The sequence below is a fragment of the Corvus hawaiiensis genome, chromosome 27 (genome assembly GCF_020740725.1).
Source record: "Corvus hawaiiensis isolate bCorHaw1 chromosome 27, bCorHaw1.pri.cur, whole genome shotgun sequence".
Taxonomy (NCBI): Eukaryota; Metazoa; Chordata; class Aves; order Passeriformes; family Corvidae; genus Corvus; species Corvus hawaiiensis.
The window spans coordinates 1,652,140-1,674,442 of NC_063239.1; the positions used below are offsets into that span (position 1 = coordinate 1,652,140).

A 22,303-nucleotide genomic window follows, 5' to 3' on the forward strand; every position below is an offset into this window, starting at 1 on the left:
TAAATTGAATTTATTCCAAACTGTTGACAGATTTATAACAATAAAGCTCATGTATTTCAAACTATTGGCACGTTTCTAGCCATAGCTCCCTATTTCTGCGGTTAAACGCCGGTTTTGTAGCGATTTTTGGCTGGTTTTACCTGCAGCGCACCTGGACCCATGGCCACGCCCACTTTACCGTGACCACGCCCCCTGACCACGCCCCCTCCTGGAGCCACGCCCCCGGGGAATCCCTTCCCGGGTCCGCCGTGACGTCAGCGCGCACTGCGTCACGTCCGGCGGCGCACCCGGAAGTGGCGCGGGGCCGGTTGCCATGGGGCGGCCCGGGAGGTGAAGCGAGGGGGAGAGGGCGGGGGGGGGGACACCGGGATGGGGATCGGGAATGGGATTGGAAATGGGATTGAGATCCCGGGACACACCTCGGCCCCCGCAGGGCCGCGGGGATTGGGGGGAGCCGAGCCGGGCCCTGCGGGATGCTGGCGGCCGTGGGGACGGGCGGGGGGCCTGGAGCAGCGCGTTCCTCTCCGCGTCCTTTTCCCGTCCTTTTCCCGTCCCTGTCTCCATCCCGTTCCCTCATCCCCGTCCCCGGGCGGCGGCGGCGCTGCCGGAGCAGTCGCGCTTTGCCTTCGTGGCAGCGCGGGCGGGAGCTTCCCTCAGGATGGGGCGGGGGCGGGAGGGAGAGGCAGCCCCGGGCTGTGTCCGTGTGCTGGCGTTCCCGCTTTTCTTTTGGAATATTCCTGATGTTTTATCGTGTCGGGGGTCAGCTCCTTGTCGGGACTGGCTGTGCGGGGTCACAGAATCCCGGGAACCTCAAAGCCCATCCAGTGCCAGCCCTGCTGTGCCCAGGGACACCTCCCGCTGTCCCAGCTTATCCCAGCCTGGCCTTGGGCACTTCCAGGGATCCAGGGGCAGCCCCAGCTCCTCTGGGAATTCCATCCCATCGTGCACGAGGTGATTCAATACTTTCCTCATCCTTGTGGCCCTGCTTGGTCCCACAGATGATCCCTTTATTCCTCATCCCGGAATGCCCAGCACTGGACCCACGTCCTGGTGCAGCCGCAGCAGCGCTGAGGGAAGGAGAGGGATCCCATCCCGGGCTCTGCCCTCAGGGATCTTCCCAGTGCTGGGCAGGGAGCAGCTCGCTGTGGTTTTCCCTCAGGAGCAGAGGAGGGATGGCTTTGGGAAGGTTGGATGTTCCCGGGCCGTCCGAGGCCACCGGCTGAGGCTCCAGCAGCAGCTGCTCCTTGTGCTGCCCCGATCCCAAAATGGGCAGGTGAGGACCCCAAAGGGGCTGTGGGATTAACTGGGCTGGCTTTGGAGTGAAGGGCAGGGAACCTGATCAGGAGTTCCAGCGTGGGAATGGTGTCCTGAGTCCGCTCAACCCAGAACAGAATCCTGGAGTGGGTTGGGTGGGAAGGGGCCTTAGGGATCATCCCATTCCATGGGCAGGGACACCTCCCACCGTCCCAGGGGGCTCCAGCCTGGCCTTGGGCACTGCCAGGGATCCAGGGGCAGCCACAGCTCCTCTGGGAATTCCATCCCAGCCCCTTGCCACCCTCCCAGCCAGGAATTCCTTCCCAATAACCCATCCATCCCTGCCCTCTGGCAGTGGGAAGCCATTCCCTGTGTCCTGTCCCTCCATCCCTTGTCCCAGGCCCCTCTCCAGCTCTCCTGGAGCCCCTTAAGGCCCTGGGAAACTGCCCTGAGCTCTCCCCAGACCTTCTCTTCTCCAGTATCATCCCCAGATTCCCATTCCCTGAATCCCAAACCAGGCTTTTCCCTCCTTTCTGGCTCTAATTTTGCCGCGAGTTCTGGAAATAAAGCCAGGATTAAAAAAGGAGCTCCAGCCCCAACCCCTGTGGGATCCTCCCACCCTCCTCAACCCAGACCACTCCCAGCAACGGGGCAGCTGTGGGAATTCCATCCCGGCTCCTTCCCACCCTCCCGGGGAATTGTTCAGACCCGAATCCATCGCTCCATGCGGTCCTTTATCCCCCTCTGGATTGCAGGATCAGCATCTCCTGCCTGCTGCCAGCCTCGTGGCACTTCAGCCTGTCCCCCGTGGGCTGCCCCCGCATCCTGGGCACCCCCCTGAGGCAGCTGCTGCTCCTGGGGGCCGCGGCGCTGCTGCTCTGCTCCCTGCTCCTCATCCGCAGCAAGTACGGCCGGGCCGCCCGCGACAGGAGCTCCCACAGGTGAGGGGAAGGGGGAATTCCGGGGAAATTCCGCGGGAAAGGGGGAAATGGGGAGAGAATTAAATGGGAAAGGGGGAAGTGGGGAGAGAATTCCGTGGGAAATGGGGAAAGAATTCCATGGGAAAGAGCTAAGTGGGGAAAGAATTAAATGGGAAAGGGGGAAATGGGGAGAGAATTCCGTGGGAAAGAGGGAAGTGGGGAAAGAATTCCGTGGGAAATGGGGAAAGAATTAAATGGGAAAGGGGGAAGTGGGGAAAGAATTCCGTGGGAAATGGGGAAAGAATTCCGTGGGAAATGGGGAAATGGGGAAAGAATTCCGTGGGAAAGGGGGAAGTGGGGAAAGAATTCCTTGGGAAAGAGGGAAATGGGGAAAGAATTCTGTGGGAAATGGGGAAAGAATTAAATGGGAAAGGGGGAAGTGGGGAAAGAATTCCGTGGGAAATGGGGAAAGAATTCCGTGGGAAATGGGGAAATGGGGAAAGAATTCTGTGGGAAATGGGGAAAGAATTCCGTGGGAAAGGGGGAAGTGGGGAAAGAATTCCTTGGGAAAGAGGGAAGTGGGGAAAGAATTTCTTGGGAAAGAGGGAAGTGGGGAAAGAATTCTGTGGGAAAGAGGGAAGTGGGGAAAGAATTCCATGGAATAGAGGGAAATGGGGAAAGAGGGAATGGGGAAAGAATTCCATGGAAAAGAGGGAAGTGGGGAAAGAGGGAATGGGGAAAGAATTCAATGAAAAAGAGGGAAGTGGAGCTCTGGGAGAAAGGGGGAAGGAATTCCATGGAATAGAGGGAAACGGAAAAAGAATTCTGGGGGAAAGAGGGAATGGGGAAAGAGGGAATGGGGAAAGAATTCCATGGGAAAGAGGGAACTCCCTGCTCCTCATCTGCAGCAGCCCGGGACAGGAGCTCCCACAGGTGAGAGGAGGAGGGAATTCCATGGTAAAGAGGGAATGGGGAAAGAATTCCGTGGGAAATGGGGAAATGGGGAAAGAATTCAATGGAAAATAGGGAAATGGAGCTCTGGGAGAAAGGGGGAAAGAATTCCATGGAAAAGGAGCTCTGGGGAAAAAGGGAAGCACTCACGGGCTGTGTTGGGGGTAGAGGAAAAGAGGCTCTTCCCATCAATCTTTATCTTTCCTAAAAGAAACCCCTTCCTGCTTTTTTTAGGAATCTCTCCTTTATCAGTAATTCCTGTGCTCGTATTTTATGTCTCCGTAGCAGCTCCAGCAGCAAAAATTCTCCATAATAAATCATTTTGGGAATTGCTTCCGGCATTTCTGTGGGAATTCGGTCCTGGAGGGTGGCATTTCCCTTGGAATTTTCTGTTCAGTGGGGACAGGACACAGGGAATGGCTTCCCACTGCCAGAGGGCAGGGATAGGTGGGATACTGGGATGGAATTCCCAGAGCAGCTGGGGCTGCCCCTGGATCCCTGGCAGTGCCCAAGGCCAGGTTGGAGCCCCCTGGGACAGTGGGAGGTGGCTCTGGAAAGGTGGGAATGATCCTGGATGTTGTGTGGAGAGCTCACAGCACTTCCATGTGGGAAGGGAAGGGAAAATCTGGGAAGTGGAGAGGGATTCCTCATCAGGAAGGACAAGGAGTGAAGGGTTTGAACTGAAAGAGAGGAGATTGAGGTTGGATTTATGGAAGGAATTCCTGGCTGGGAGGGTGGGGAGGGGCTGGGATGGAATTCCCAGAGCAGCTGGGGCTGCCCCTGGATCCCTGGAAGTGCCCAAGGCCAGGCTGGAGCCCCCTGGGACAGTGGGAGATGTCCCTGGGGGTGGCCCTGGACGGGCTTTAAGCTCCCTTCCCACCCACCTCATTCCAAAATCCCCTGAAATGCTGGAAAACATCCCATTTCCAGTCGGATTTGGACCAAAACACCCCATGCCTGGAATTCCCTGGAGCAATTCCCATTTTTCTTTTGTTTCCCCCAGGTACCTGGCCAGGGTGACGGACACGGAAGCCACGGACACCAAGAACCCCAACCTGAACTACGGGATCGTGGTGGATTGCGGCAGCAGCGGCTCCAGGATCTTCGTGTACTGCTGGCCCCGGCACAACGGGAACCCCCACGAGCTCCTGGACATCCAGCAGATGAGGGACAGCAACAGGAGACCCGTGGTGATGAAAATCAAACCAGGTACCAGGAAAAACTGGGAAAAACCATGGGATTTCTCTGTGTTTTCCTCTCCTGTCTGTGCTTCCTGCGCTCCAGAGTGTCTGGGTAAGGGCTACTTCCAGCATGGAACAGCTCTGGGGTGTTTTGGGATTGGTTTGCAGGGATTTTTTGTGGAGTTTAAGTCTGGAATGGGGCAGGAGGGAGAGGTTTTTCCATGGATGAGGCAGGAGCTGTCCCCACGAGCTCCAGGACATCCAGCAGATGAGGGACAGCAACAGGAGACCCGTGGTGATGAAAATCAAACCAGGTACCAGGAAAAACTGGGAAAAACCATGGGATTTCTCTGTGTTTTCCTCTCCTGTCTGTGCTTCCTGCGCTCCAGAGTGTCTGGGTAAGGGGGATTTGAAGCTCGTGAGCATGGAGCAGCTCTGGGGTGTTTTGGGATTGGTTTGCAGGGATTTTTGTGGCGTTTAAGGTCTGGAATGGGGCAGGAGGGAGAGGTTTTTCCATGGATAAGGCAGGAGCTGTCCCCACGAGCTCCAGGACATCCAGCAGATGAGGGACAGCAGCAGGAGAAGGTGGTGATGGAAATCAAACCAGGGACTGGGAAAAATCAGCTCCATGTGGGAATTTCTCTGTGTTTTCCTCTCCTGCTCTTTGGAGTGTGTGGATAAAGGATATTTCCAGTTTGTGAGCACAGAACAGCTCCGGGGTTTTTTGGGATTGGTTTGCAGGGATTTTTTGTGGAGTTTAAGTCTGGAATGGGGCAGGAGGGAGAGGTTTTTCCATGGATAAGGCAGGAGCTGTCCCCACGAGCTCCAGGACATCCAACAGATGAGGGACAGCAGCAGGAGAAGGTGGTGATGGAAATCAAACCAGGGACTGGGAAAAATCAGCTCCATGTGGGAATTTCTCTGTGTTTTCCTCTCCTGCTCTTTGGAGTGTGTGGATAAAGGATATTTCCAGTTTGTGAGCACAGAACAGCTCCAGGGTTTTTTGGGATTGGTTTGCAGGGAGTTAAGGTCTGGGAATGGGGCAGGAGGGAGAGGTTTTTCCATGGATGAGGCAGGAGCTGTCCCCACGAGCTCCTGGACATCCAGCAGATGAGGGACAGCAACAGGAGACCCGTGGTGATGAAAATCAAACCAGGTACCGGGAAAAACTGGGAAAAACCATGGGATTTCTCTGTGTTTTCCTCTCCTGTCTGTGCTTCCTACGCTCCAGAGTGTCTGGGTAAGGGCTACTTCCAGCATGGAACAGCTCTGGGGTGTTTTGGGATTGGTTTGCAGGGATTTTTTGTGGAGTTTAAGTCTGGAATGGGGCAGGAGGGAGAGGTTTTTCCATGGATGAGGCAGGAGCTGTCCCCACGAGCTCCAGGACATCCAGCAGATGAGGGACAGCAACAGGAGACCCGTGGTGATGAAAATCAAACCAGGTACCAGGAAAAACTGGGAAAAACCATGGGATTTCTCTGTGTTTTCCTCTCCTGTCTGTGCTTCCTGCGCTCCAGAGTGTCTGGGTAAGGGGGATTTGAAGCTCGTGAGCATGGAGCAGCTCTGGGGTGTTTTGGGATTGGTTTGCAGGGATTTTTGTGGCGTTTAAGGTCTGGAATGGGGCAGGAGGGAGAGGTTTTTCCATGGATAAGGCAGGAGCTGTCCCCACGAGCTCCAGGACATCCAACAGATGAGGGACAGCAGCAGGAGAAGGTGGTGATGGAAATCAAACCAGGGACTGGGAAAAATCAGCTCCATGTGGGAATTTCTCTGTGTTTTCCTCTCCTGCTCTTTGGAGTGTGTGGATAAAGGATATTTCCAGTTTGTGAGCACAGAACAGCTCCAGGGTTTTTTGGGATTGGTTTGCAGGGAGTTAAGGTCTGGGAATGGGGCAGGAGGGAGAGGTTTTTCCATGGATGAGGCAGGAGCTGTCCCCACGAGCTCCTGGACATCCAGCAGATGAGGGACAGCAACAGGAGACCCGTGGTGATGAAAATCAAACCAGGTACCGGGAAAAACTGGGAAAAACCATGGGATTTCTCTGTGTTTTCTTCTCCTGTCTGTGCTTCCTGCGCTCCAGAGTGTCTGGGTAAGGGCTACTTCCAGCATGGAACAGCTCCAGGGTTTTTTGGGATTGGTTTGCAAGGAATTTAAGTCTGGAATGGGGCAGGAGGGAGAGGTTTTTCCATGGATGAGGCAGCTGCTGCTCCTGTTACCATTTAAAGGAAAAAGACATTTTTATGGAAGTTTTTTTATAGGAACCGCCATGGAATTCTTGGGGTTTTGGGATTTTTCTGCTCTTTATTTAAGGAAGGAATAATTGGCTTCCTGTCGAATTATTTGAGCTAATTATTATTAATAATTACCTAATAATTATAAGCCTAATCACATCTAAGTTTAGTTCATGGTTTAAAGGAACCCCAGCTCTCCCCTCCACCCTTATTTCCCTGGTTTTACAGCTGATTTCCCACTTGACTTATTCATTCCCCTTCCTGCTGCTGCTCAGGATTTTCCAGGGAACTTTCCCGGGATTTTCCAGCCGGAGCTGCCTCGCTTCCCAGCATTTCTGTTTTCCCAGGAATTTCGGAGTTCGCCGGCTCTCCCGACAAAGTCAGCGATTACATCTCGCCCCTGCTCAGCTTCGCCGCCGAGCACGTGCCCCGCTCCAAGCACAAGGAGACGCCTCTGTACATCCTGTGCACCGCTGGCATGAGGATCCTGCCGGAGAGGTGATTCTCTGCCTTTTTTTGGGGAGTTTTTTGGGGTTTTTTGGGATTTCCAGCAGCGGTTTGTAACCCTCCCCGTGGGATTTTGCAGCCAGCAGAAGGCCATCCTGGAGGATCTGCTCACGGACATCCCCGTGCACTTCGACTTCCTCTTCTCGGACTCGCACGCTGAGGTGATTTCAGGGAAGCAGGAAGGTAGGTGGAGCTTGGAAAAGGTGTCTAGGGAATGTTTAGGAATTCCAAGGGATGCTTTGGGGTGGTTTTGGTGCTTTTTCAAATCCTGCTTTGCTTGAGAGTTTTTATTCCTCGGGAGATCGGGAGTGTGGGGATGATGTGAGCTCCTGACTGGCCAAACCTTTGCTAATTATCCCTGAAATTTTAATGGAATTTGTTTCCTCTGCCTTTGGGGAGGGAGAGGGAAGGATCAAGCACCACATTCCTGATGGAGGGAGCTTTGCAGGCTGAGGTGATTTCGAAAGCAGAGATCACCAGAGCCTTAAAATCACTTTAAAAGTGAATTCCCTGAATTTCTTCCCTGAATTTTACACGTGGAAGTGCCTTTAATTCATTTAATCAGGAATTTTGTCATGGCTCTGACCTGGGAGCGGAGATAACAGTCAGGAATTCTTGATTCCTCAGGAATTCCTGATTCCTGAGGAATGTTTAACTTGTAAGATTTTATAAAATAAAGTAAAAAAGAGCAACAGCAGAGCTGAACTCACGCTCTGGGGAAAAAGGAATTCAAACGTTTCCATTTGCTTTGAAGTCGAAATTCCAGCTGTTCCTGCTATCCCTGAAATTCCAGATGTGTTTTCTTGCACCTGCAGGAGTCTATGCATGGATTGGGATCAACTTTGTCCTTGGAAGATTTGAGCACACGGACGATGGTGAGGATCTGACTGAGGAACTGGGGCACGGGGGTCGGTCCAGGTGATGATTTTCCAGCCAGATGTTGGAATTCCAGCCATGGGAATTGCATTTCCAGGCATTTCCAGATGTTGGGAAGGTGTTTCCAGCCAGATGTTGGCCCCACTCCCACCCACACCTTTAACACCCACGAGCAGCAGCTCCTCTGGGCCCTCCCTGCCTGGATCCCAGGGATTTTTCCTGGGATCCCGGTGAATTTTCCCTGTTTCCAGGTGATTTCTCCCTATATCCCAGTGATTTTCCCTGTTCCCCAGAGGATGAGGCCACGGTGGAGGTGCAGATCCTGGGAAGTGAGCTCCAGGATCCCATTTTCCCTCCCTGCCTGTATCCCAGGGATTTTCCCACTGATTTTTCCCTATATCCCAGTGATTTTTCCCAATATCCCAGTGATTTTCCCTGTTCCCCAGAGGACGCAGCCGTGATGGAGGCGCACATCCCGGGAAACAAATCCCAGTTAATTTTCCCTGTATCCCAGTTAATTTTCCCTGTATCCCAGTGATTTTCCAGGTGATTTCTCCCTATTTCCCACCGATTTTCCCTGTTCCCCAGAGGATGACACCATGGTAGAGGTGCAGTTCCAGGAAATATCCCGGTGATTTCTCCCTGTATCCCAGTGATTTTCCCTGTTCCCCAGAGGACAATCCTGGGAAGCGAGCACCAGGATCCCATTTTCCCTCCCTGCCTGTATCCCAGGGATTTTCCTGCTGACTTTTCCCTATATCCCAGTGATTTCTCCCTGTTCCCCCAGAGGATGTGGCCATGGTGGAGGGGCAGATCCCGGAAAGTGAGTGCCAGGATCCCATTTTCCCTCCCTGGCTGTATCCCAGGGATTTTCCCACTGATTTTTCCCTGTATCCCAGTGATTTTCCAGGTGATTTCTCCCTATATCCCACTGCTTTTCCCTGTTCCCCAGAGGACGAGGCCATGGTGGAGGTGCAGATCCTGGGAAGCGAGCGCCGGGATCCCATTTTCCCTCCCTGCCTGTATCCCAGGGATTTTCCTGCTGACTTTTCCCAATATCCTGGTGATTTCTCCCTATATCCCAGTGATTTTCCCTGTTCCCCAGAGGACGAGGCCATGGTGGAGGTGCAGATCCTGGGAAGTGAGTGCTGGGATCCCACTTTCCCTCCCTGCCTGTATCCCAGGGGTTTTCCCACTGATTTTTCCCACATTTCCCCAGAGGATGAAGCCATGCTGGAGGTGCAGTTCCAGGAAATATCCCGGTGATTTCTCCCTGTATCCCAGTGATTTTCCCTGTTTCCCAGAGGACAATCCTGGGAAGCAAGCACCAGGATCCCATTTTCCCTCCCTGCCTGTATCCCAGGGATTTTCCTGCTGACTTTTCCCAATATCCCGGTGATTTCTCCCTATATCCCAATGATTTCTCCCTATATCCCAGTGATTTTCCCTGTTCCCCAGAGGACGAGGCTGTGATGGAGGCGCACATCCCGGGAAACGAATCCCAGTTAATTTTCCCTGTATCCCAGTTAGTTTTCCCTGTATCCCAGTGATTTTCCAGGTGATTTCTCCCTATTTCCCACCGATTCTCCCTGTTCCCCAGAGGATGACACCATGGTAGAGGTGCAGTTCCAGGAAATATCCCGGTGATTTCTCCCTGTATCCCATTGATTTTCCCTGTTCCCCAGAGGACGAGGCCATGGTAGAGGTGCAGTTCCAGGAAATATCCCGGTGATTTCTCCCTGTATCCCAGTGATTTTCCCTGTTCCCCAGAGGACGAGGCCATGGTAGAGGTGCAGTTCCAGGAAATATCCCGGTGATTTCTCCCTATATCCCAGTGATTTTCCCTGTTCCCCAGAGGACAATCCTGGGAAGCGAGCACCAGGATCCCATTTTCCCTCCCTGCCTGTATCCCAGGGGTTTTCCCACTGATTTTTCCCACATTTCCCCAGAGGATGAAGCCATGCTGGAGGTGCAGTTCCAGGAAATATCCCGGTGATTTCTCCCTGTATCCCATTGATTTTCCCTGTTTCCCAGAGGACAATCCTGGGAAGCGAGCACCAGGATCCCATTTTCCCTCCCTGCCTGTATCCCAGGGATTTTCCTGCTGACTTTTCCCAATATCCCGGTGATTTCTCCCTATATCCCAGTGATTTTCCAGGTGATTTCTCCCTATATCCCAGTGATTTTCCCTGTTCCCCAGAGGACGAGGCCATGGTGGAGGTGCAGATCCTGGGAAGCGAGTGCTGGGATCCCACTTTCCCTCCCTGCCTGTATCCCAGGGGTTTTCCCACTGATTTTTCCCACATTTCCCCAGAGGATGAAGCCATGCTGGAGGTGCAGTTCCAGGAAATATCCCGGTGATTTCTCCCTGTATCCCAGTGATTTTCCCTGTTTCCCAGAGGACAATCCTGGGAAGCAAGCACCAGGATCCCATTTTCCCTCCCTGCCTGTATCCCAGGGATTTTCCTGCTGACTTTTCCCAATATCCCAGTGGTTTCTCCCTATATCCCAATGATTTCTCCCTATATCCCAGTGATTTTCCCTGTTCCCCAGAGGACGAGGCCGTGATGGAGGCGCACATCCTGGGAAACGAATCCCAGTTAATTTTCCCTGTATCCCAGTTAATTTTCCCTGTATCCCAGTGATTTTCCAGGTGATTTCTCCCTATTTCCCACCGATTCTCCCTGTTCCCCAGAGGATGAGACCATGGTAGAGGTGCAGTTCCAGGAAGTATCCCGGTGATTTCTCCCTGGATCCCATTGATTTTCCCTGTTCCCCAGAGGACGAGGCCATGGTAGAGGTGCAGTTCCAGGAAATATCCCGGTGATTTCTCCCTGGATCCCATTGATTTTCCCTGTTCCCCAGAGGACAATCCCGGGAAGCGAGCACCAGGATCCCATTTTCCCTCCCTGGCTGTATCCCAGAGATTTTCCCACTGATTTTTCCCTGTATCTCAGTGATTTTCCAGGTGATTTCTCCCTATTTCCCACCGATTTTCCCTGTTCCCCAGAGGACGAGGCCATGGTGGAGGTGCAGATCCCGGGAAGCGAGCGCCGGGATCCCATTTTCCGGAAGAGGACCGTGGGGATCCTGGACATGGGCGGCGTTTCCACGCAGATCGCGTACGAAGTCCCCCAAAGTGTAAGCGTTGCCTCCCCGCAGCAGGTCATTATCCGTGCAATTCCCTCTTCCCTCGGGAATGATTTTAATGCCTTTTCCTTTCTTTCCCATCCTTCGGAATCCTCCATCCCATCCCATTCCCAAAGCGAGAGAGACGATGGCAGCGCGAGGCCTCCGCCAGCTAAGAATTCCTTTTGTGTTTTCCATCATTCCCATCACTCAGATCCTGCATTCATCCGGAATTTTTAGTCTTTTTTCCAGACAATTTTCAATCCCTTAAATTCCAAATTCTGCATCCCGGGGCTTAAAACCCCCAGAATCCCTGGTGGTTCCCAGAAAAAAACTTCCATAAAAACGACTTTTTCCTTTCATTTTTGGGAGCAATGGAATGAGCGGTTTTGTGAATGTCATGGAATTGCTTTGTCCCGAGTCTTAAATGGGACATAAACCGCTCCAATTCCATGGAATTCTGGAGGAATTCCTGAATATTTTAAGCTGAACATCCCATGAAATGAATTGGGAATCATCTAAAGGAAGAACAGCAGAAAATGCCCGTGTTTGGCTCTGTTCCAGGAATGGATTTTTGAAATCCTGTGGAATATTTTCCTAATTACGGGGTTTTAATTAATTTGGAATTAATAAAATCTGGATATTCAGATCCAGTTCAGATCTAGTCAGAAATTAACTGGGAATAGGGATGAAAATTCCTGGCTGTGGGGTGGTTTTATCTGAGCAGAAACGGGTGTAAAATAGGGATTTTGGTCATGGAATCTGTCCTGGGAATCGGGATTGGGAAGGGGGGAAGTGGAGCAGAGAATTCAGGAGCCACAACTCACGTTTTCCCATGGGAGAAGAAAATTCCAGGCTCCACAGGAGCAATTCCCAGGCTTTGCAGCTCCTTGAGTGTCAGCAGGGCCGGGAATCTGGAATTCCAAGATTTTGCTCTCCGTATGAAATGATTTTTCAAAATTATTTGGGAGATGATCATTCCCGAGGAAAACTCCTCAGTTTTGCTCTCCCTACGAAATAATCTTGGATTTTACAATTACCATGGGAAATGATTATCCCAGAGGAAAACTCAAAAACCGGGGCTCTCCAGGGATGGAAAACGTTGGAAAAGCTGCCCAGGGCAGCGTGGAGTCCCCATTCCTGGGAATACCCAAAAACCCACGGATGTGGCTCTTGAGGATGTTGGATCGATGATCTTAAAGATCTTTTCCAACCAGAACAATTCCACGATCCTGTGGATCGGGAGATGAGCGAGGGCTGAATTTAGAGGTGTCCAGGACATCGGAAAACATTCCTTTCAGGGTCGGGATCATCCCGTTCATTCCTGATTTTGCTGCAGGAGGAAGTGGCCAAGAATTTGCTGGCGGAGTTTAATTTGGGGTGCGACGCCCACCAGACGGAGCACGTGTACCGGGTGTACGTGGCAACATTCCTGGGATTCGGTGGGAATGCGGCCCGGCAGAGATACGAGGACAGCCTGTTCTCCAGCACCCTGCTCAGCAACAGGTACTGGGAATTCCCCGGGGAATTCAGGGCTGATCCATCCCTGGAAGTGTCCAACTGGAATTGAGGTTGGATTTATGGAAGGAGCTCCTCCCTGTGAGGGTGGGGAGGGGCTGGGATGGAATTCCCAGAGGAGCTGCGGCTGCTGCTGGATCCCTGGAAGTGTCCAAGGCCAGGTTGGGATAAGCTGGGACAGTGGGAGGTGGCTCTGGAAAGATGGGAAAGGTGGGAATGATCCTGGATGTTGTGTGGAGAGCTCACAGCACTTCCATGTGGGAAGGGAAGGGAAGGGAAGGGAAGGGAAGGGAAGGGAAGGGAAGGGAAGGGAAGGGAAGGGAAGGGAAGGGAAGGGAAGGGAAGGGAAGGGAAGGGAAGGGAAGGGAAGGGAAGGGAAGGGAAGGGAAGGGAAGGGAAGGGAAGGGAAGGGAAAGGAAGGGAAGGGAAGGGAAAGGAAGGGAAAATCTGGGAAGTGGAGAGGGATTCCTCCTCAGGAAGTGGAGGACAAGGAGTAATGGGTTCAAACTGGAATTGAGGTTGGATTTATGGAAGGAATTCCTGGCTGGGAGTGTGGGGAGAGGCTGGGCTGGAATTCCCAGAGCAGCCGTGGCTGCCCCTGGATATTTCCATCCCGTCAGCAATGAATTCATTCACCAATCCAACCCATCCATTGAACGAAGCAAACCCCAATTTCTCCCCATTCCAGGGGAAACTCCCCAACTTTTCCAGCCGAGCCTGGCTATTCCCAACCTCTCCTCCCTATTCCCCCCAGGCTGCTGGGCAGGCAGAGCGGCCTGAGCCCGGATTCGCCATTCCTGGATCCCTGCCTTCCCCTGGATGCGCGGGACGAGCTGCGGCAGCGCGGCCTCACGCTGCACCTGCGCGGCACCGGCGACTTCCAGCTGTGCCGGGAGCTGCTCCGGCCGCTCCTCAACCGAACCAACGGCACCCGCAGCTCCCTGAACGGCGTTTTCCAGCCGCCCGTGCGCTTCCAGGACAGCGAATTCTACGGATTCTCCGAGTTCTACTACTGCACTGAGGACGTGCTGCGCAATGGGCGGCGACTACAGCGCTGCCAGGTTCACCAGGGCGGCCAAGGTGGGGCGGGAGGAGAGCCGGGATTGAGCCGGGATTGATTTGGGATTGAGCCGGGATTGAGCCGGGATTGGTTTGGGATTGAGCCAGGATTGATCCGGGATTGAGCCGGGATTGAGCCGGGATTGAGCCGGGATTGATTTGGGATTGAGCCGGGATTGAGCCGGGATTGGTTTGGGATTGAGCCGAGATTGAGCCGGGATTGGTTTGGGATTGAGCCAGGATTGATCCGGGATTGAGCCGGGATTGAGCCGGGATTGATTTGGGATTGAGCCGGGATTGAGCCGGGATTGGTTTGGGATTGAGCCAGGATTGATCCGGGATTGAGCTGGGATTGAGCCGGGATTGGTTTGGGATTGAGCCAGGATTGATCCGGGATTGATCCGGGATTGAGCTGGGATTGAGCTGGGATTGATCTGGGATTGAGCCGGGATTGATTTGGGATTGAGCCGGGATTGAGTCGGGATTGGTTTGGGATTGATTTGGGATTGATTTGGTATTGAGCCGGGATTGGTTTGGGATTGATTTGGGATTGATTCGGGATTGAACCAGGATTGATTTGCGATTGATTTGCGATTGATTTGCGATTGATCCGGGATTGGTTTGGGATTGATTTGGGATTGAGCCGGGATTGATTTGGGATTGGTTTGGGATTGATTTGGAATTGAGCCAGGATTGATTTGGGATTGGTTTGGGATTGGTTTGGGATTGATTTGGGATTGATTCGGGATTGAGCCAGGATTGATTTGGGGTTGATTTGGGATTGATTTGGGATTGAGCCGGGGTTGATTTGGGATTGATTTGGGATTGAGCCGGGATTGAGCCAGGATTGATCCGGGATTGATTTGGGATTGATCCGGGATTGATTTGGGATTGGTTTGGGATTGATCCGGGATTAATCCGGGATTGATTTGGGATTGATCCGGGATTGATTTGGGATTGGTTTGGGATTGAGCCGGGATTGAGCTGGGATTGATTTGGGATTGAGCCGGGATTGATTTGGGATTGGTTTGGGATTGATTTGGGATTGATTCGGGATTGATTCGGGATTGAGCCAGGGTTGATTTGGGATTGATTTGGGGTTGATTTGGGATTGATCCGGGATTGATTTGGGATTGATTTGGGATTGAGCCGGGATTGATTTGGGGTTGATTTGGGATTGAGCCGGGATTGAGCCAGGATTGATTTGGGATTGAGCCGGGATTGATTTTGGATTGGTTTGGGATTGAGCCGGGATTGGTTTGGGATTGAGCCGGGATTGAGCCGGGATTGATTTGGGATTGGTTTGGGATTGATTTGGGATTGGTTCGGGATTGATTCGGGATTGAGCCGGGATTGATTTGGGATTGATTTGGGATTGATTTGGGATTGAGCCGGGGTTGATTTGGGATTGATTTGGGATTGAGCCAGGATTGATCCGGGATTGATTTGGGATTGATCCAGGATTGATTTGGGATTGATCCGGGATTGTTCTCTGGGGTTTTAACTCCGCGCCGGGGTTTGGTCGCCAGAGTCCCGCAGTGAAATTTTTTCCGCGGGAAATGCTGAATTTCTGTAGGGAATCCCGAATTTCTTAGGGAATGCCAGATTGCCTTAGGCAAGCCCAGATTTTCTGAAGAAATCCCGAATTTCTTGGGAAATCGCAGATTTTCATAGGAAATCGCAAATTCCCTTAAGAAATCCCGAATTTCTTGGGAAATCCCAAGTTCCCTTAGGAAAGCCAAGATTTCCTTGGGAAATCCCAAATTTCTTAGGAAATCCCAAGATTTCCTTAGGAAATCCCAAATTTTTTTAAGAAATCCCAAATTCCCTTAGGAAATCCCAAATTCCCTTAGGAAAGCCCAGATTTTCTTAAGAAATCCCAAATTTTTTTGGAAATCCCAAGATTTCCTTAAGGAATCCCAAGTTTCCTTAGGAAAGCCCAGATTTCCTTGGGAAATCCCAAATTTCCTAGGAAATCCCAAGATTTCCTTAAGGAATGCCAAATTCCTTTAGGAAATCCCAGATTTCCATAGGAAATCCCAAATTTCCTTAGGAAATCCCAAATTTTTTTAAGAAATCCCAAATTCCCTTAGGAAATCCCAAGTTTCCTTAGGAAATCCCAGATTTCCTCCTCGGAACTCCCCGTTCCTCACCCAAGGCCAGGCTGGATGGGATTTGGAGCCACCTGGGATCGCGGAATTGATCCCTTCCCATGGAAGTGCTTGGAACCAGAGAATCCCTGAATCCCTTGGGACCCCAAACAATTCCATGGCTCTGTGATTGAACTTTCCTGGAAAACAGGGATTTTCAATGATAAAACAGCAGAACCGGGAAAATCCATTCGGCATCCTTGTTGTTTTCTAGGAGTGTCTGAATTAGTGGGAAAAGACTGGGAAATTCTTGGGAAAAGACTGGGAAATTCTTGGGAAAAGATCCTTTTCCTCTTCCTTTGTGCCCTTTTCCCGGTGTTATTCCTGGAGAATTCCGTTTTTTTGGAAGCAGGTGAAGCTACAACACACGGCAATGAGCCAATTCCCAAAAAACAGAGCTTCGCTTTCCCGCTCCCAACGACATTCCCGAACATTAATTCCACCCCAAACTCCACGCACGGCTCGAAACATTCCCCCAAAATTTGGGATCCGCCTTCCTGCCAGCGCGAGCTGCTGTTGTTTTTTCACGTTGGGAATTCCAGAGCGTTTTATCCGCTGGGATTTCCCTTCTCCGGGCGGAAGGAGTGCTGGGATCGACACCGAGCCGTGCCCTAAATCAAATCCCTCCTGATGGGAGAGAATTTACTGAAATCCTTGCAAGGAGTTTCAAAGATAAACCCAGACTTTTCCTGGAGTTTCAGTGCTTCCAGAGAGTTCTTTATTGAGTCTTATCAGAGGAACAGAGCCACCAGCGTGACCCAGGTACAGCATGGAAGGAAGGAAAGTAGGAATGAGTCCAATTACCAAGATTTACACAGCCTTCTAAAGATATTTTAACCAATAGTTACTAAAAACGTGCATTATTTTCACTTTCCTACCCGTTATTCAGTAACACGGGCAGGAACTGCGGAATTCTCTATCCAATCATCCCAAACCACTTTTACTGCAGAACGTGGAGTGGTAGAAGAAGGAGAAGAAGGTTTAGAGAACAACAACAATCCTCCACTTGGATCTTTTTTACTCTCATCTCTTTACTACAAAGAGAAGCCCAAAACCTCTAAATTTTCTACCCTGTGCCAATCTCCCATCGTCGTCCATCACCTCATTCCCACCTCTGCATTTTCCAGTTCTTGTCTGACTGTTGCTAATTTTTTCCAAGGTTTGAAGCTAAACCAGCGTTGTTCAGGGGGGTAAAAACCCTTAAAAACAGGCAGAGAAATATTCTCGGCACTCTGCGTTCGTACAGGGATGATTCCCGTTTTCCCTTTTTCCCTGTTTTCCCTGTTTTCCCGCAGGAATACTGTGCCACCAGGTGGTCGGTGCTGCGGCAGCGCTTCGAGCGCGGGCTCTACGCCTCGCACGCGGACCTGCACCGCCTCAAGTGAGTCCGAGCCCGGCCCGGGCCCGCTCCGGGCATCCCGGGCAGTGGGGGGAAAACTGGGAAAAGCCTGGGAATTCTGTGTTTGGGTGTGCCTGGTGGTCATGGGAATGCTGAGCTGAGCTGATCCCGCTGTTGCTGCCTGATCCTGCTGTGCTGGCTGAGCCCTCTGATCCCTCTGTCCCCCTCAGTGACCCCCACTGACCCTCAGTGACCCCACTGACCCCTCTGTCCCCCACTGACCCTCAGTGGACCCCACTGTCCCCCCCTGTCCCCACTGACCCCTCTGTCCCTCACTGACCCCTCTATCCCCCTCTGTCCCGCTCTGTCCCCACTGTCCCCACTGTCCCCACTGTCCCCCTCTGACCCCTCTGTCCCCCTCTGACCCCTCTGTCCCCCTCTGTCCCTCACTGACCCCTCTGTCCCTCACTGTCCCCACTGACCCCTCTGTCCCTCACTGTCCCCACTGATCCCTCTGTCCCTCACTGTGACCCCTCTGTCCCTCACTGTCCCTCACTGACCCCTCTGTCCCTCACTGTCCCCACTGATCCCACTGACCCCCTCTGTCCCTCACTGACCCCCACTGTCCCCCCGACCCCCACTGTCCCCCACTGACCCCCTCTGACCCCACTGTCCCCCACTGTCCCCACTGACCTCACTGACCCTCAGTGACCCCCACTGACCCCTCTGTCCCGCTCTGACCCCACTGACCCCCACGGTCCCCCACTGTCCCCCTCTGTCCCTCACTGTCCCCCTCTGTCCCTCACTGTCCCCCTCTGTCCCTCACTGTCCCTCACTGTCCCCTCTGTCCCTCACTGTGACCCCTCTGTCCCTCACTGTCCCTCACTGACCCCTCTGACCCCCTCTGTCCCCCACTGACCCCCTCTGTCCCCCACTGACCCCCTCTGTCCCCCTCGGTCCCTCACTGGCCCTTCTGTCCCTCCCTGACCCTCACTGACCCCACTGACCCCTCTGTCCCCCTCTGACCGCTCTGTCCCCCTCGGTCGCTCACTGGCCCTCACTGACCCTCACTGTCCCTCACTGACCCCTCTGTCCCTCACTGACCCCCTCTGTCCCTCACTGACCCCTCTGTCCCTCACTGACCCCTCTGTCCCCCTCTGACCGCTCTGTCCCCCTCAGTCGCTCACTGGCCCTTCTGTCCCTCACTGGCCCTCACTGTCCCTCACTGACCCCTCTGTCCCTCACTGACCCCTCTGTCCCTCACTGACCCCCTCTGTCCCCCACTGACCCCTCTGTCCCCCACTGACCCCTCTGTCCCTCACTGACCCCCTCTGTCCCCCACTGACCCCCTCTGTCCCTCACTGACCCCCTCTGTCCCTCACTGACCCCCTCTGTCCCTCACTGACCCCCTCTGTCCCCCACTGACCCCTCTGTCCCCTCTGACCCCGCTGTTCCCGCTGTTCCCAGGTTCCAGTGCTTTAAGTCCGCCTGGATGTTCGAGGTTTTCCACCGGGGATTCTCCTTCCCCGAGAGCTACGGGAGCCTCAAGACGGCCCTGCAGGTCTATGACAAGGAGGTGCAGTGGACCCTGGGGGCCATCCTGTACCGGACCCGCTTCCTGCCCCTGAGGTACCCCTCAAAAACCCGGGAAGAGCCTTTGGGACGGGAATTTTGGGGTGGGAAGAGGTGGCGATCCCTCAAATTGTGCTTTTTAGAGCCTGTTCCCCAAAATGGGCTCTGATTCCCGCCCTGAGCCACACTGGAACTGGAATTTTGCCTCAAAAATTTGCCCGTTGTCCCTCTGCTCTTTCCCAGGGCGCTCAAAAATCAGGGAAGAGCCTTTGGGATGGGAATTTTGGGATGGGAACAGTGTGCTGATCCCTCAAACTCTGATTTTTAGACACTTCCCCCCAAAATGGGCTCTGATTCCCGCCCCAAACCACATTGGAATGGGAATTTTGCCTCCCAAGCTGTGCCCATTGTCCCTCTGCTCTTTCCCAGAGCTCTCAAAAATCTGGGAGCAATCTTTGGAATGGGAATTTTGGCATGGGAACAATGTGGTGATCCCTCAAACTCTGATTTTTAGAGCCCGTTCCCCAGAATGGGCTCTGATTCCCGCCCTGAGCCACGCTGGAATGGGAATTTTGCCTCAAAAATTTGCCCATTGTCCCTCTGCTCTTTCCCAAGGCTCTCAAAAATCTGGGAAAGAGCAGAGGGACGGGAATTTTGGCATGGGAACAGTGTGGTGATCCTTCAAACTCTGATTTTTAGACACTCTTTCCCCCAAAATGGGCTCTGATTCCCGCCCCAAACCACATTGGAACTGGAATTTTGCCTCCCAAGCCGTGCCTGTTGTCCCTCTGCTCTCAAAAATCCAGGAAGAGCCTTTGGGATGGGAATTTTGGCATGGGAACAATGTGGTGATCCCTCAAACTGTGCTTTTTACACTCTTCCCCCCAAAAATGGGCTCTGATTCCCACCCTGAGCCACATTGGAACTGGAATTTTGCCTCAAAAATTTGCCCATTGTCCCTCTGCTCTTTCCCAGGGCTCTCAAAAATCTGGGAGCAATCTTTGGAATGGGAATTTTGGCATGGGAACAGTGTGGTGATCCCTCAAACTCTGATTTTTAGACACACTCTTCCCCCAGAATGGGCTCTGATTCCCGCCCTGAGCCACATTGGAACTGGAATTTTGCCTCCCAAGCCGTGCCTGTTGTCCCTCTGCTCTCAAAAATCTGGGAAGAGCCTTTGGGATGGGAACTTTGGCATGGGAACAATGTGGTGATCCCTCAAACTGTGCTTTTTACTCTCTTCCCCCCAAAATGGGCTCTGATTCCCGCCCTGAGCCACGTTGGAATTGGAATTTTGCCTCAAAAATTTGCCCATTTTCCCTCTGCTCTTTCCAAGGTTTTCAAAAATCTGGGAAACATCTTTGGGACAGGAATTTTGGCATGGGAACAGTGTGGTGATCCCTCAAACTCTGATTTTTAGACACTCTCCCCCCAGAATGGGCTCTGATTCCCACCCTGAGCCACATTGGAACTGGAATTTTGCCTCAAAAATTTGCCCATTGTCCCTCTGCTCTTTCCCAAGGCTCTCAAAAACTCAGGAAGAGCCTTTGGGACAGGAATTTTGGCATGGGAGCAGTGTGGTGATCCCTCAAACTGTGCTTTTTACACTCTTCCCCCCAAAAACGGGCTCTGATTCCCACCCTGAGCCACGTTGGAATGGGAATTTTGCCTCCCAAGCCGTGCCCATTTTCCCTCTGCTCTTTCCCAAGGCTCTCAAAATCTGGGAAAGAGCAGAGGGACGGGAATTTTGGCATGGGAGCAGTGTGGTGATCCCTCAAACTCTGATTTTTAGACACTCTCCCCCCCAAAACGGGCTCTGATTCCCACCCTGAGCCACATTGGAACTGGAATTTTGCCTCAAAAATTTGCCCATTGTCCCTCTGCTCTTTCTCAAGGCTCTCAAAAACTCAGGAAGAGCCTTTGGAACGGGAATTTTGGGATGGGAACAGTGTGGTGATCCCTCAAACTGTGCTTTTTACACTCTTCCCCCCAAAAACGGGCTCTGATTCCCACCCTGAGCCACGTTGGAATGGGAATTTTGCCTCAAAAATTTGCCCGTTGTCCCTCTGCTCTTTCCCAGGGACATCCAGCAGGAGAATTTCCGTGGGAGCCACTCCCACTGGAGGAGCTTCTCCTTCGTGTACAACCACCACCTGTTCTCCGCCTGCTTCCTGGTGGTGCTGCTCTCCATCCTGCTCTACCTGCTCCGCCTGCGGCGCATCCACCGCCGCCTCTCCCACGGCGCCTCCTCCCCGGCCCTCTGGATCCCGGAGAAGATCCCGATCCCACAGAAGATCCCGGGGCCCCTGTGAGATTTTGGGATGATGGGAGGGGCGCTGGGGGGGGTTCATCCACACACACACACACACACACACACACACGTAGAAAACAAAAAGCCATTTTTGCCTCAGGGTTCCTCCTTTTGTTGCCCCTCGGATTCCGTGGGATGAGCAGAGAAATCCGGGAAAAGTGGGTCGGGAGGGAAAAATGCCAAAAATGACTTTGTTGGGAATGTTGCACTTTGGGGTGTGCAGGGACTGGGCAGAGGAGAGGATGAGTGGGAATTCCCAGCTTTGGGAAGATCCCAAATCCCGGGATGAGCGAGGACTGCTGGGATTTGCCAGATTCCAGCATTGCCATCCCTGCTCCCAGTTTGGAGCCTCAACGGGAATTCCAGAGGTTCCAAAAGTAGGAAAAAAAACCCTTTTAGGACACTTTATGGGATTTTCCCGTCTGGAATCGCTCCCCCGATGGAGAAGGAGAAGGTGCCTGGGCAGAGGAGAGGATGAGTGGGAATTCCCAGCTTTGGGAAGATCCCAAATCCCGGGATGAGCGAGGACTGCTGGGATTTGCCAGATTCCAGCATTGCCATCCCTGCTCCCAGTTTGGAATCTCAAAGAGCAGGAATTCCAAAAGCAGGAAGAAAACCCCTTTTAGGACACTCGATGGGATTTTTCCCTTCTGGAATCGCTCCCCTGATGGAGAAGGAAAATCCCTCGCATCCAATGCTGTGCTTCCATAAAAATCCTCTCCAATCACTTCGGCCCCCTCGTGCCAGCTCCTCCTTTTTCCTTGGAAGCTTTGCCCTCCCGGTGGCACCAGCTGGATCCTTCATTTCTGTTCCGTGACCACGGAGAGACCTCCCGGAGACGCCGGGAACGGAGCTGGGAAACCGGAGGGGAGCGCGCCCGGGGTCTGCCCGAGCCCCTGGAAATTAATTTATATTTTATTTAAAGCTCTCGGTTTTACTTGAAAGGAACTTTGTCCGTGATTAAAAGTGGGGTTTGTACGAACCTGGGGGCCCTGGGTGTTTTCTTGGATCGCTTCTGCAGCTGGAAAACTTCCTGCTCTTCTGAAAAGGCAGGAAAATGCTGGGAGACGGGGTGGGTTTATTGCTGGGGAGCTGGGTACGTTGGTTCTGGGGTTTTTTAATCATCATTCATCCGAAAATCGGGGTGTTTCAAATTGTTCCATTGTTTCATTGCCTGGGTTTGATGCGGTTTTACCTTTGCAGAGAGAATTGAGGCTGGAGCTGCTCGATTCCACCTAAATTTGGGTGCTGAACTCCTGCTCCTCCCACCCAGCTGGAGTCAGAATTCCCTGGATTTGGGGTGGA

The 22,303-nt window shown here is 52.7% G+C and overlaps 1 protein-coding gene across 1 annotated transcript; it reads left to right on the forward strand.

The window, feature by feature from the left end:
• The first annotated feature begins 247 nt into the window (after nt 1–247).
• Nucleotides 248–21,980, forward strand: ENTPD4 (ectonucleoside triphosphate diphosphohydrolase 4). The gene is given in 14 exon segments (XM_048287425.1): nt 248–330; nt 1,166–1,273; nt 2,010–2,195; nt 4,129–4,334; nt 6,885–7,035; nt 7,124–7,227; nt 7,860–7,919; nt 10,931–11,061; nt 12,389–12,555; nt 13,322–13,601; nt 13,603–13,647; nt 17,072–17,157; nt 18,583–18,744; nt 20,768–21,980. Coding segments are annotated over 13 exon segments (1,818 nt in total). The 5' UTR covers nt 248–330; nt 1,166–1,265; the 3' UTR covers nt 21,000–21,980.
• Nucleotides 21,981–22,303: the final 323 nt, after the last annotated feature.